General features: G+C 45.8%; 1 protein-coding gene across 2 annotated transcripts in view; it reads left to right on the top strand.

The window, feature by feature from the left end:
* TOP1 (DNA topoisomerase I) overlaps positions 1–11,565 on the top strand; it is a 78,996-nt gene extending 67,431 nt beyond the window's left edge. Inside the window, exons 15-21 of one of the 2 annotated variants that reach the window (XM_032767335.2) lie at positions 514–699; positions 2,538–2,606; positions 4,063–4,177; positions 5,552–5,679; positions 7,358–7,452; positions 8,577–8,726; positions 10,111–11,565. In XM_032767335.2, coding sequence (XP_032623226.1) covers positions 514–699; positions 2,538–2,606; positions 4,063–4,177; positions 5,552–5,679; positions 7,358–7,452; positions 8,577–8,726; positions 10,111–10,213 — 846 coding nt within the window. In that variant the 3' untranslated portion in view covers positions 10,214–11,565. Of the gene's footprint in view, positions 1–513; positions 700–2,537; positions 2,607–4,062; positions 4,178–5,551; positions 5,680–5,771; positions 7,338–7,357; positions 7,453–8,576; positions 8,727–10,110 lie in introns of those variants that run through there. The other variant, XM_075072295.1, reaches the window with a different exon arrangement.
* Positions 11,566–12,728: the final 1,163 nt, after the last annotated feature.

The raw sequence follows: 12,728 nt of genomic DNA, 5'->3' as shown, positions 1-12,728 counted from the left end.
AAAGTAACTAAGGCACAAGCTTTCTTTTATATTTAAATAATTTTAATAATTATAGTAAACTAGGGCTTAACATAAGTTTTATCATAATGTAAAATTTAATTGTAAACATTTTTTTAAAAATGTTTTTAAATTAAATGAAAAATCCAGTTTAAAAAATAATCCACTTTTTATTTATCCTGATTTTGATGTATCTTCTCCTCTTTTTGGCTCCAGCCATATAGCTTCCATTGCATTTCATTGTGACACTAGATATTTATATTTTAATGTCAGTAATCCAAGTTTCAAACCTCTCCTTTTAAGAGTTACCTGTTTTTAGCTTCTCTGAATGTCTGTGCTCCCCTTCTGTTCAAGGATCAGGCACATGGTACCATGCTAAATCGGAATACTCTGGTTACTGGGCAGACAGGACTCCTAGAGGACCCACAATTCATAAATTACCCAAGCAGTTTGAAATGCTAAACCTCTTATTTTGATTCCATTTGCCCACGTCCCCTTCTCTTGTTCAATTTGTAGCTTGCCCTGAGAGCTGGTAATGAGAAGGAAGAAGGGGAGACAGCAGACACTGTTGGCTGTTGCTCCCTCCGAGTGGAACATATTAATTTGCATCCGGAGTTGGATGGCCAGGAATACATGGTTGAATTTGACTTCCTTGGTAAAGACTCCATCCGATACTACAACAAAGTCCCCGTTGAGAAGAGGGTGAGATGTTTCCCATTCTTGTCTCTGTGCACTGTTACAAGGAAAGGAGGAACTGGCTGGTGGAAAATCTCCAGACCTGGTGATTCCTGTACATCCTGTTTTATCCAAATGCGAAGGCAGAAAATAAGTTAGCTTATCTTGTGGCCTTCCCTTCCTGTGGGTGCTTTGGAGGAGTAAGGCTGTCACCTGCCTGGTTCTGATGTGAAGTAACCGTATTGTGAGGCCTTTATTGAGGTTTCTCCTTTTCTAAAGTCTCCATACTTTGAGCTGGTGGCCGTTTAGTCCATGCCATATCCACATGACCAGGAATGGTTATTTTAAAGCCGTTATGTGGACATGTTGCTAGTCTGTAGCCTTAGCATCCTGCCTTTTTCTTGGTGATAGACGTCGTTGGGACACAATCATAGCCACAGGTGCAAAAGCCAAACCTCCCCAGCAGCATGAAGAGCACAGGGTGGTCAGTACTGGGCTGCAATGTTACTAGTGTAGCAATAAGTAAACTTGGAGTTATACATCAAGTATCATGGATGTGTGCCTTGATATTATACAAGGGATTTCTTCTATTGAAGCTCTTGTCTGAATGCTTGCCTTCAGTAGGGTAGGCCCTGTTCTCAAGTACTCTGGTGTAAATCAGTGGAGCAGCTTCACTGAAGTATGCCTGACCTAAGAACTATTGTACAAAGTACATACCTGCTGACTGAGACCTTTCTGTCCATGCAGTATTTATTTGCTTTGTTTATATTCAGTCCACCAGTTCTCTCTCTGTTGTTACTTGGATGGCTCCAAGATAAATCTCGATCCACTCAATATAAGCAGAGGCATTAAAAAAATCCAGGGAGTTATTTACACTATATTACTCTGGTGTAAGAGAGAGGAATCTGGCCCACTAACTATACACATAGCACAGTGTGTAAAATACAGTGTCTGTAATGCTGTCACAAATTGAATGGCAAAGAGCAGTAAATGTTGACTTTTTTTTCAAACCGCCACTATTATGGAAATGAGGGGGTCACAGGGGTTAAGAAAGAAAAATCTATTTTTCTGTTCCTAAATTCACTGACATTAGTCCCTCTTGGGATGTGTTCTTTAAGAGCTCACAGTGGACGAATTAATTATTATGAAAATGCAAATCTCTGTATATTAGATGTCTTGTTATCAAAATGTGTTGCTGAAAAGCCTGGAAGTTGAATTTTCAAGTGATTTCAGAGCTATGTAGAGCAGGGATTCCTGGTCTGTCTGCATAATCTAGGAAGCCTTGATTGTTTTTGTGTGTAACTGCTTGTGGTGTGGTTGTGTGAAACAGCAAATGCAACAAAGGGATGTGGCTGTATCGGGGCTGCCAAGGAGGTTTACATCATTGGTTTGGCCTGAGATGGCAACTCTGCCGAATGGGAGAAGGATCAGGGTGCCCATTGGGTAGCAAGGATGCTCCGAGAGTAACCTTGTTCTGCCAAGGAAAAGTGCCAGCTTGGCTCTCTCTTTAACCAGGGCAATTAATAGCAATGGCAGTAGCAGAGTCTTTCTCTGCTCTGACCTAGAGGGATCATCTCAGAGGGGTGAGATGGGCCATTCACTTCTTGGCTCTTCTGCTGCCAGGGAGGAGACTATTAGCACAAGTTCTAGTGGTGACTTGGGATGTGGACATCTGTCCACTTGGAATGGGATCCAACTCTTCTCACATGGACCATCAGGTAGCCTTTAGAAGACAGTGACCTTCAGGCACTGTTGAACTGGAAATCCAGAAGCAAAAGGCTCTCTATCCCATTCCCAAACCCAGGGCCATCTAGTCTCCTTGCTTTGCCTTGTGAAGTATTTTTTTCCCTTCTCCTTTCTTGTAGGTTTTTAAGAATCTTCAGCTGTTCATGGAGAACAAGCAGCCTGAGGATGACCTCTTTGACAGACTCAATGTAAGCAACAATATTGCTTCAGGGCTGCTTAATCTAATCCTAGTGATTTTTGCTATGCTGTTAGACCAGAGGTGGGCAAACTACAGTCCGCAGGCCACATCCAGTCTGTAGGACCATCCTGCCTGGCCTTTGAGCTCCCGGCCAGGGAGGCTAGCTCCCAACCCCTCCCCTGCTGTGCCCCACAGCCTCAGCTCGCCGAGCCACCAGTGCTCTGGACAGTGGGGCTGCAAGCTGCTGCCAGCCACCGGCATGGCTGGCTCTGGCCGGGCGGCACAGCTGCCAGTCCTGGTGCTCTGAGTGGCATGGTAAGGGGGTTGGGATGGGGGCGTTGGATAACAGGCAGCGGGTCCTGGGGAGCAGTCAGGGGACGGGGCAGGGGGCAGTTGGATGGGGCGGAGGTTCTAGGGCCTGTTAGGGGGCAAGAATGTGGATAAGCATAGGGACAGGGAACGGGGGGGATTGGATAGGGGGGTGAGGTCCTGGGAGGGAGCAGTCAGGGGACAAGGAGCAGGGGGGCAGTTGGATGGGATTCTGAGGGGGGGGCAGTCCGGGGGCGGGAAGTGGGAGGGGGCCGATATGGGGTGGGGGCCAGGCTGTTTGAGGAGGCACAGCCTTCCCTACCCAGCCCTCCATACAGTTTCGGAACCCCGATGTGGCCCTCAGGCCAAAAAGTTTGATCACCCCTGTATTAGACGAACATGGTACGACGGCTCTGTTGTTTTTGCCAGCCAACAGCAAATTGTACTGCCGCAGAGAAGGCCTAGATTTCATCTCGCGCTTTCCAGTGGGCCTGGCAGAGACTGGCACAGAGACAATAGCTATCTGTCTCCAGTAGGGATGTGCACATTTAAGTGACTGGTCTAAAACCTCAGTCTTTAAGCAGTCTGGCTTGCTCCAAGTAGGGGCTTGTTGCTATGCAACAGCAGCCTAAGCGTGGGGAGGAGGCATGGGATGTGTCAGGTGAATGCCTTACTGTCCAACCTGCTACCCCGCACACACCCTCAGATCAACTTGAACACTGAAGGACCTGAGTGCCCCTGCTGAGGTGAGATAGACCCACCCCCATGTATTGGGGCCAAAAGTATAACAGTGAAGCAAGAATTGCTTTGCCATTCATTCAGGTGGTCACATCAAATGCTAGTTCTTCCTCCTCCCTAATCTCCATCAATGCTGATCTAAAGCCCAGTTCCACCCCAGCCCCTTTTTCGCTTTGTCAATAGTTGTAGCTACCACATATTCCATTATTCCTATATTGGCTTAAGGAAGACATAGGAAGATTCCAGGCATGGGTTACATATTTCCCTTGTCTGGATCATAGTGTGTGTACCTAGAAATTCACAGCTAAACCTCTGGTCCAATGGCAAGACTGTGAGTCTAGCAAGGATGTAAATATTCAGAAGGATTCTAGTCCTAATGCTGGAGTGACTGAAATCTCAAACTCTTTCTGCTCCCTTAGACCAGTATCTTAAATAAACATCTTCAAGACCTCATGGAGGGCCTGACAGCCAAGGTATTCCGTACTTACAATGCCTCCATCACGCTACAGCAGCAGCTAAAAGAACTCACTACCCGTAAGTGCTATTGTCTGGGACCACCTAGCCTCATTTGTGGTGATGATTTGTGTGATGGTGATGCCTTGGGGTGGATCTCCAAGGTGTCTCAGTGAGTACAAAATGGTCTTGCTGGATAACGAGGCCCAGATCCCTGGGAAGGGGATGGACAAGTTACTTAGGATGAAACGCGGCTTAGGATTTTCCTCAAAAACTCTCCCCTCCTTCAGCTTAAGCCCAAAGTTTCACTTCCCTTGAAGTGATTAGATTATTGGGAAAGTATGTTCTGGTCTCTCACAAGGCTGTCTTGTGCCACTAGAGTGGCACAAGACAACCTCAAAGAGGACATTACTGGCTTCCTAGAGATTCCCTTAAAATGGCAGGTGGCATAGGGTTGGCTATTCTAGACCTGTGTTAATCCCCTTGCAGCCCCCAACATAAGCGGCATGGCTGATGCGGGAGAGTTTAAGGGAACAGCCCTGTGGCTACTGGCTTGCACTGGGGATGGGCCAGTGACCCCAGGATTGGGGTGATGCAGACTTGGCCTACTGTCATCTTGGTGTATTCATACCATCATCCTCAGGTGTCCTGCAACCAGCACAGCTAGGTCTCCAGGACCTGCCCCCCACTATCTTGATGGGCGTTTTATCTTAAGAAATCTAAAATTTTTAGAAGTGACCCTTTGAGGTGGGGAGAGAGGGAGAGTGGCTGTGTCCTGGAAAATGCCCCCCTCTATGTATCTGAGACATGCAGGGCAACGTTAGTACTTGGCCATTTGTGTAATGCCATCCACCCAAATGCTGCACAAAACATGGATGAGCCAATGAGCCAACCCCCCTTCTAAGGCAGGGAATTATTGTCCTTCCTACAGAAGGGGGAATGGTGGCTTAGCACAGTTAAGTGTCAGGCCCAAAGTTATATAATATCAAGAAGAGTCCTGACCCTGCTCTGACTGCACCTAATAATAATATATGGAGATGTACCTATCTCACAGAGTGGGAAGCGACCCTGAAAGGTCATTGAGTCCAGCCCCCTGCCTTCACTAGCAGGGCCAAGTACTGCTTTTGCCCCCAAATCCCTAGGTGGCCCCCTCAGGGACTGAACTCTCAACTCTGAGTTTAGCAGGCCAATGCTCAAACCACTGAGTTATCCCTCCCTACCTCTCTGTTGTTGCCCAAAATTACTCATGACTTTAGTACACAAAGAGAAGAAAATGACATCTTTAACTCCTTGGTGCCAGGATAAATGCATTTAAATACAGTGCAGGGGCCGGCATACTAGAGATGAATGCAGACTAACTTAGCCTTACTAGTGAATATGAATCAGTAAAGGCAATGGTGCATGTCCATGGCTGTTCAACCTCTCAGAATTTTCACTGCTTTTCAACTTTTTCAGCGGATGACAACATCCCAGCAAAGATTCTTTCTTATAACCGTGCCAATAGAGCTGTTGCTATTCTGTGTAACCACCAGAGGGCGCCACCAAAGACTTTTGAGAAATCCATGCTGAATCTCCAAACAAAGGTAATTTTTAGTCTCCTTCAGATTACAGACAGAGCTAGAAATCACTTTTTTCCTTTGGTTGTGGGTATATCATCATTTGCTTCTAATTGCAGTGTATCAAACTCCACTAAAGGGGAGTCCACTTTCCACTGCCGACGGAGTGCTAATGTGGCTGGGTCTGAAACCACTCTGTCTTGTAAGGCGAGTCCTCTGGTTTTTAAAAGGAAATCTTCCACGTTGAAGACAAAACGTCTGAGACACGAGCACCCTTCTCCACTGGGAGAGAACAAAATCTGCCACCTCTCAGCTGACTTTCTGCCCCAGCCAACCAATCAGGTGCCGAGGGCATAAGCTGGCTTTCTGGGCCAAAAAAGTCCCTAGAATATCTTTCTTGCAAGATGTCAGTTTTCCCTCAGCAAAGTCTGATTCGCACGCTGAGGACACGCTACAGAGCTTAACTTAAAACCACAGTCCTTTTCTCTGATTTGTGGCCCTGAAAGGAAACCAGAGTGGGTGTCTCATCCCTTCAGAGTGGCCTGGTAGACCTTTGTATCAATGCAGCTTTTGCGCGCAGTGCACTCTACTTCGCTAACTCGACCTCTTCCTTTACAGATTGTTTCTGACGAAGGCCATGAGGTCAAAATTTGGCTAGGTCTGTTCACAGCCTGACTTTAAAATAACCCTCTCAATAAGGTGTTCTGTTTTAGCACTGGGGTGTTCTCTTGCTTCTGTAACACCTAACCTGGCTGCCCCCACCCCTGATTTTTACAGTTGAATTGAGTTGTTACCTTGGGAGGAGGTGGAGAGTATGAAAATAACAGTTAAGGACTGAGGAGCTGGGAATCTTTAAACCTTATTAGATCCCAGGCTCAGGCTGACTGTCTGGATTCAGTGCTTGATGTTTTTTGGAAGATTACAAGAGCATGGAATCCTCATGCTTTAGGGCATAAACTGATCACCAGCCTGGGTCAGGAAATGTCCCTCCATGGGATTGTATGGCACATTTCGATGAATGTTTATTGGTTTGCATCCAGCGTACTCAGAGAGCCGAACCCATTAAATGGGCTATTGGCCAGCTCTGCTTTGGCAGATCCTACTGTACTTCCACTCAGTTCCTTTGCTCAGGTGCCAGCTCCTGAGCAGTAACCAGAGGCTTTATCCTACATACCACCTTCTGGTTGGAACTCTCCATTCCTAATGCCATAGGAACCTCTTACTATGAGAGAGACGATCCCCTCTGCACCGTCCACAAGCTGGTCTCTGTGCACAGCATATTTGAAATCCCAATGGCCTAATTTTTACAAAAGTGATTAGTGATTCGGAGTGACTCCATTTTCCAGTGTTCACCTTGAGACACCTTGGAAGAACTTGATGGTCAGAGGCCACAAGTACATAGGAAATTAGACACTATTACAGTGTCTTAAGTCACTAGTCACTTTTGAAAATGTAGGCCCAGTGTGTGAGGATTTATTTAAAGCCCCATCTGGCTCTTCTGCTATGGATTAGATCCAGGCTCGTGTCCCACTCAGACATATACTTCACCGGTTGAATCCCAGGCCCTTCGATACAGGTGGCAAATCTGCTAGGAAGTTTATACAGTTCCCCTGGATGTCAGCGAACCCCTCTTCTGTAGTCTTTCATGCTTTGTGGGTGTGACTCCTAATTCCCACCCTGCTCTCTTGGTTTTTGCCTCTTCCAGATCGATGCCAAGAAGGACCAGTTAGCCGATGCCAGGAGAGAACTGAAAAGCGCCAAAGCCGATGCCAAGGTCCGGAGGGATGAAAAGTCCAAAAAGTAAGTCTGACTTCAGTGCAGATAAGCTGTAAAAGGTCTCACGACGGCAGCGCAGGGCGGTAACCCAAAACGGGATTGCTACTGCAGCCATGCTGCTTCAAATACACCCCCCCTTCCCTCCAGATCAGTGATCCTCCGAGTTTTTGTTCCCCACCCCTCATGCTTTCAGGCCTGCATTAGCAAATGGCCACTCGATGAGGAGCACCCTGTAGTCTGTCATTGTTTCTCCTTCCATGGTCACTAGCAAGCTGCATGGATCTCTGCTTTTCACAACATATCCTCATCTCCAGTGCTTGCATGAGCTCAGCATGTGGCTGATGGTTTAGTGAGAGAGAAGCAAGTCTGTGACAGGAAAGTGCAGAACACTGCTCAGAATCCCCAGGTCACATCTTCTGGGCCTATTAGTGGGCCGTCTTCACTCTGTTAGCTTTCAGTCTCTCAGGAAAGATATCATTTTGTTATGACTCGTCAAAACCTCTCTCTGTCCTGCTCCGCCAAACAGGCCGTATCCACCCACCTACCTACCTCTCCTTGGAAGCAGTGTGCTTTCCCTCTAGTGCACAGAGTAGGAGATGGATGGTATCTTAATGTCTACTCCAGTAGAAACTACAGAGCAGCGTGTTGGGTGCTGAATGCAAAAACCAGCTAGGAGCATACACTTGTACTTAGACTTCCAAGGGGGCACTCTACAGAGTAGGAAAAATGACCCTCTTTCAGATCAGACTGAATACTGCACTCTTGTGCTTAATAGATGATCTCATGCCACTTCATGCCTGGCTTTAAAACTGGGGCTTCTTTTTATACGGGAATAGGAATGTTACCTCTAGAGTCCTGGACAAATTCCAGCTTAGGGAAGTGCATTCTGCCTCCTTAAAACGTTATCAGATAGCTTAAGTTGATACCAGATTCTTGATTTTGTGTATTGAACTGTTTAAAGTGTTGTCACCTTTCACCTCGGTGATGGCTGCATCTCAGTCCTGATTGGCATCATTTGCCAAGCACTGGAACTTTTCAGGGAAGGTGCAAGTTACTAGAGTTTCTTTGAATCCGTGCCGGGTAATCATGTAACCCCACGAAAGCCAAGCTCTTTCTGAACAGTTCCCTGATTCTTTCCCCACCCACAGGACAGTAGAGAGCAAGAAAAAAGCCGTGCAGAGGATTGAGGAGCAGCTGATGAAGCTGGAGGTTCAGGCCACAGACAGAGAGGAGAACAAGCAAATTGCCTTGAGCACCTCCAAACTCAACTACCTGGATCCCAGGATCTCGGTTGCCTGGTAAGCTGCCATGTGGGGAAGGATTCCTGCTGGTCCCTGTGCTGTGTTCACTGAGTAGTGGGAGGCTTTAGCATAGCTCTGCCCAGTGATCCATTTCCAGGCAGTAGCTTGACCCTCTCGGAAATCTCAGCCTCTCTGAATCTTTTGTATTTTAGGCCAACCTCAATCATTATTTTTTCTAAGAGCACCTTCCAGCAGCAACCGCAGTGTCTCTGGGACCAAAAGGGCAGTCACCATTTACATTGTTGTCTCTTACATTTTGGTGTCTTAATTTATCATCTGTAGAGGTTAGAGACGGGCATACTGTGAACACTTCCTTCCCCTCTCCCTCAGCTCTCCTAGCACATCTCTTTTCTCTGGCCAGCCACCCCATCCTGCTCATTATTTCAGGCCTGAGCCCCTTCTGAGCAGACAATGCAATCATGCCAGTTCTGTGAGGGAAGTGGCTTGCGATGTGAACAGTCTCAACCTAACCTCTGTCAGACACAGGAGTTGGGGATTCTGCAGTCAAAGATGAATTTAGCCTTTTAAATTGCCTACGGTATTAGAAATTCCTACGGCAAAGGCTTCTGTTTGAGGAGAGGAGGCTGTTGCCAAGGGATCTCCACTTTGCTTTCAGTGCATGCATATAGACAAGATGAAAAACTCTTCAGCAGCCTGGCTGGTTCTTAGCAAAGATACACCTGTCCTGTGATCTCTGTTAGCCATCCTAACTTCTCCTTAGCTACCAGCACTTGCAGGATGGTTTGCAACTTGAACGTTATCCTTGTGAGTTAACTCCATCCCAAAGTAATCACTCCGAGTGACTAAAACAGCTTGGACTTGCTAGCTGCAGGTCCTGCCATGTGGCATTGGAAAGGTGTTGTGTAGTAATATCTCAAACGTGACATGTGATCACAGTGATGGGGACAGATAAGGGTGCCCATACACCTGAGTTTGGCATGTTGGAGGATTGGAGGACTGTGGGAAGGGAGGTAAATCTGCAGCAGGCAGGTTGGGTAGTGGGTGAGGTTGGGAAGGAGGCGCAGCAAATTGTAAGTTCTTTGACACGAGCACTGTGTTGTACACCTTTTGTGTACCTGCAAGCGCATTGGAGTCCTGTCCCCGATTAGCCCCTCTATGCAAATATTAAGGAGAGGGACAGCTAGCAGCAAGCTGAGTTGGTCAAGAATTGTGAATAGGGGTTGGCAAGTGTGGTGGGAGATGTGACCTGTGGTGGAGGGGGAACCAGCTTTGTGTGAGCCAGTGAGCAGGGGGGCACAAGAGAGAACAGAAAAAAGGTTGCATAGGAGCACAAAGGATAATGATCCTTGGACAGGTGCTTCTATTAAGAGAACGTTTGTGAGCCTGGGTGACTAACTTTTTGTCTCCTTCTCTCCTGCAGGTGTAAGAAGTGGGGAATTCCTATAGAGAAGATTTATAACAAAACCCAACGAGAGAAATTTGCCTGGGCAATTGACATGGCAGAAGCAGATTATGAGTTTTAACCTGTTTTTAATGAGCTGGATTTTATGGAAAAAGGGGTGGGGGGGCAGGGAAGCCTGGTTTTAGGGAGATTGATAAACTGTGAGCCTTACTTGTCCTAATTGTGGGGGAGGGGGTAAGGAGGGGCAAGCGAGCATCAGACAAAGAAATCAATGTCTTTGAGAAAAGATAAACCTGGAAATATTATAAAGGAGCTGAGCCAGTTGTCCTATGGACAACTTATTTAAAAATGTTTCAGAGATCCAAATTCTAGCTGTATGGTTTTGTTTTGTTTTTTTGTTTTGTTTCTCTCGAGGCAGGGCAAGTGGATGGGGGATTTGTCAACCTTCCACCAGGCAAATTCATCATTACACTGAAGAGCTTGGGGGATCTTTTAGCTACTGTATACAAAATCCAATTATATTGGTGCGTTTTTACAGTTAGGGTTTTGCAATAACTTCTATATTTTAATAGAAAATGGACTCCTTAACCCCTGCCCCCCCCCCGCCCCATTTCAGGAATTTAACAAAATTTTAAAACCCAACGCACCTGACACAGCTGTCACGATGGTCATGGAGATACCTGCTTTTATTTTATTTTATTTTTGTTTGTTTTACTAAAAACAATTGTGGCATTGGAACATGAATTTAATAAAAATGCAAAACAACCCACCACATCTGTTCAAAGCAAAGCATGATGGGAAGATGCTTCCTGACTTGAGTGTTCTTTTTTTAAATGTGAATTTTTATTTCTTTTAATTATTTTTAAATATTTAAACGTTTTTCTTCTTGATCTTAAAGATCGTATAGATTTGGGGGGGAAGATTGGGAGGGACGGATGAGTGTGGGGCGGGGAGGGATGAGTGTGGAATTTGAGGAGAAATGAAATCAGTGACAATTTTCCCATCATCCTTTGTTCTGAGCATGCTCTATACACTTCAAGAATACCCACTTTTTAGGTTTGGCAGACTGTTTTCTTTGCTTCCCCCTTTTTTTAACCCCTCTCCCCTCTTTTACTTGAAAGATTTTATTGTGTAAAAAGAAGTTTCACAGGTCAATAAATTTCGAGGGAAATGAGCATTGGTCCAAAAAAGGAAAAATAATCAAGATTTTAGGGCTTTTATTTTTTCTTTTGTAATTGTGTACAAAAATTTAAAAAATTAAAAAGCAGAATTTTAATGTGAAACCTTTTTTTTTCTTTTCTTTTCTTTTTTTTTTTGGCTATAATCATTAGTTTTAGAGGCATTGTTAGCTTAGTGTGTGTGAGAAGACCATTTCCCGCAGTCTTTCCTCAACAAGTATCTTCTATTTTTATCATGAATTCCCTTTTAATCAACTGTAGGTTATTTAAAATAAATTCCTACAACTTAACCGAACATTGGTGTTTGTGTGTTCTTCTGTCCAACTACCCACGGGGCCAACAGCAGCCTCCATCAGTGAAAGCATCACTAAAAGGGTGTGGCTTAGGTGTGAAAAAGCAACCTGTTAGCCCTCCTCCTCAACATGTGCAAGCTGCCATAACATGGTCACTGGACAGTGCACTGGACTGGGAGTCAGGAGAATTGTGGGGTAGTCCTAGCTCTACCACTGGTCTAGTGTGTAACCATTGGGTGAATCGCTTCACCTGTACGTCTGACTTCCTTCCCACCCGTTGTCTGTCTAGATTGGGGACAGCAATTTTCTCATTGTATTTATACAGCACCTGGCACAATGGGACACTGCCATTACACAAAGAACACCTCAAGCTGTAATCTCATTGCAGCTTATAGACTAAACTGTTCTTAGGCTGGGTCAGTAGTTGGATATGAGAGCTTCAAAGAAAGCCAGGTGTTCCAAAAAGTCCTTTCGGTGATTCAGTGAGTGGCACTCCTCCCCCTGAAACTGTGACCTCGTGTGGTACTAGGGACACTGTGTGCCTGGAAGGGCCAGATTTTTGATGAGCTCTAAAATTGAGATTCTGATTTATGAGTGGTCTTTGGATCCCATGGAATTTTCTACCATAGTCAAAGGTGTTTGCCCGGACATTGTCATTGTGCTGCCTTTCTAAACTGTTCCTTGTGCATTGTGTTGGCTAACTCATCTTCACTTGTCTTCCTAGCTGTTGTGTAGTGTTTGCGGTGTGCTGGATTTCATCCCAGTGCTGGGGGGAGCGCACAGCCCTCTGCTGTCCAGTTGGAGGGTGGAGACTCAAGATAAAGGGGTAGCAATATAGGGGTCTTACTTTATTTTCACTGTTCTTCCTCTGTTCCAATCTTGGTGATGCTGATAGATAACAGAGAGATGATTTGACTTTCAAGTCTGAGCCTGCTGTACACTGTCATGCTGGATGGCTCCTGCAGCTTCCTCGTTGCACTTGCTGTAAGTCTGGATTTGCCTGGGTTTGAGTGTATGTGAAAACATGAGTATCTGGTTAAAAACGATCATTCCATTCCAAGGGCCTGCTCCTGCAAGCTTTCCATGAACAGAGCTGCCCCTGTGGTCGGTGAGAGTTCATTGTACAATGCAGGGCTGTCATCTGGATATCTATTCTCAAGATGGG

This window comes from Chelonoidis abingdonii, chromosome 14, assembly GCF_003597395.2.
Source record: "Chelonoidis abingdonii isolate Lonesome George chromosome 14, CheloAbing_2.0, whole genome shotgun sequence".
In the NCBI taxonomy this organism is placed as follows: domain Eukaryota; kingdom Metazoa; phylum Chordata; order Testudines; family Testudinidae; genus Chelonoidis; species Chelonoidis abingdonii.
Note: the sequence above shows the minus strand (reverse complement) of the source record. Positions and strands in the feature narration are given on the sequence as shown.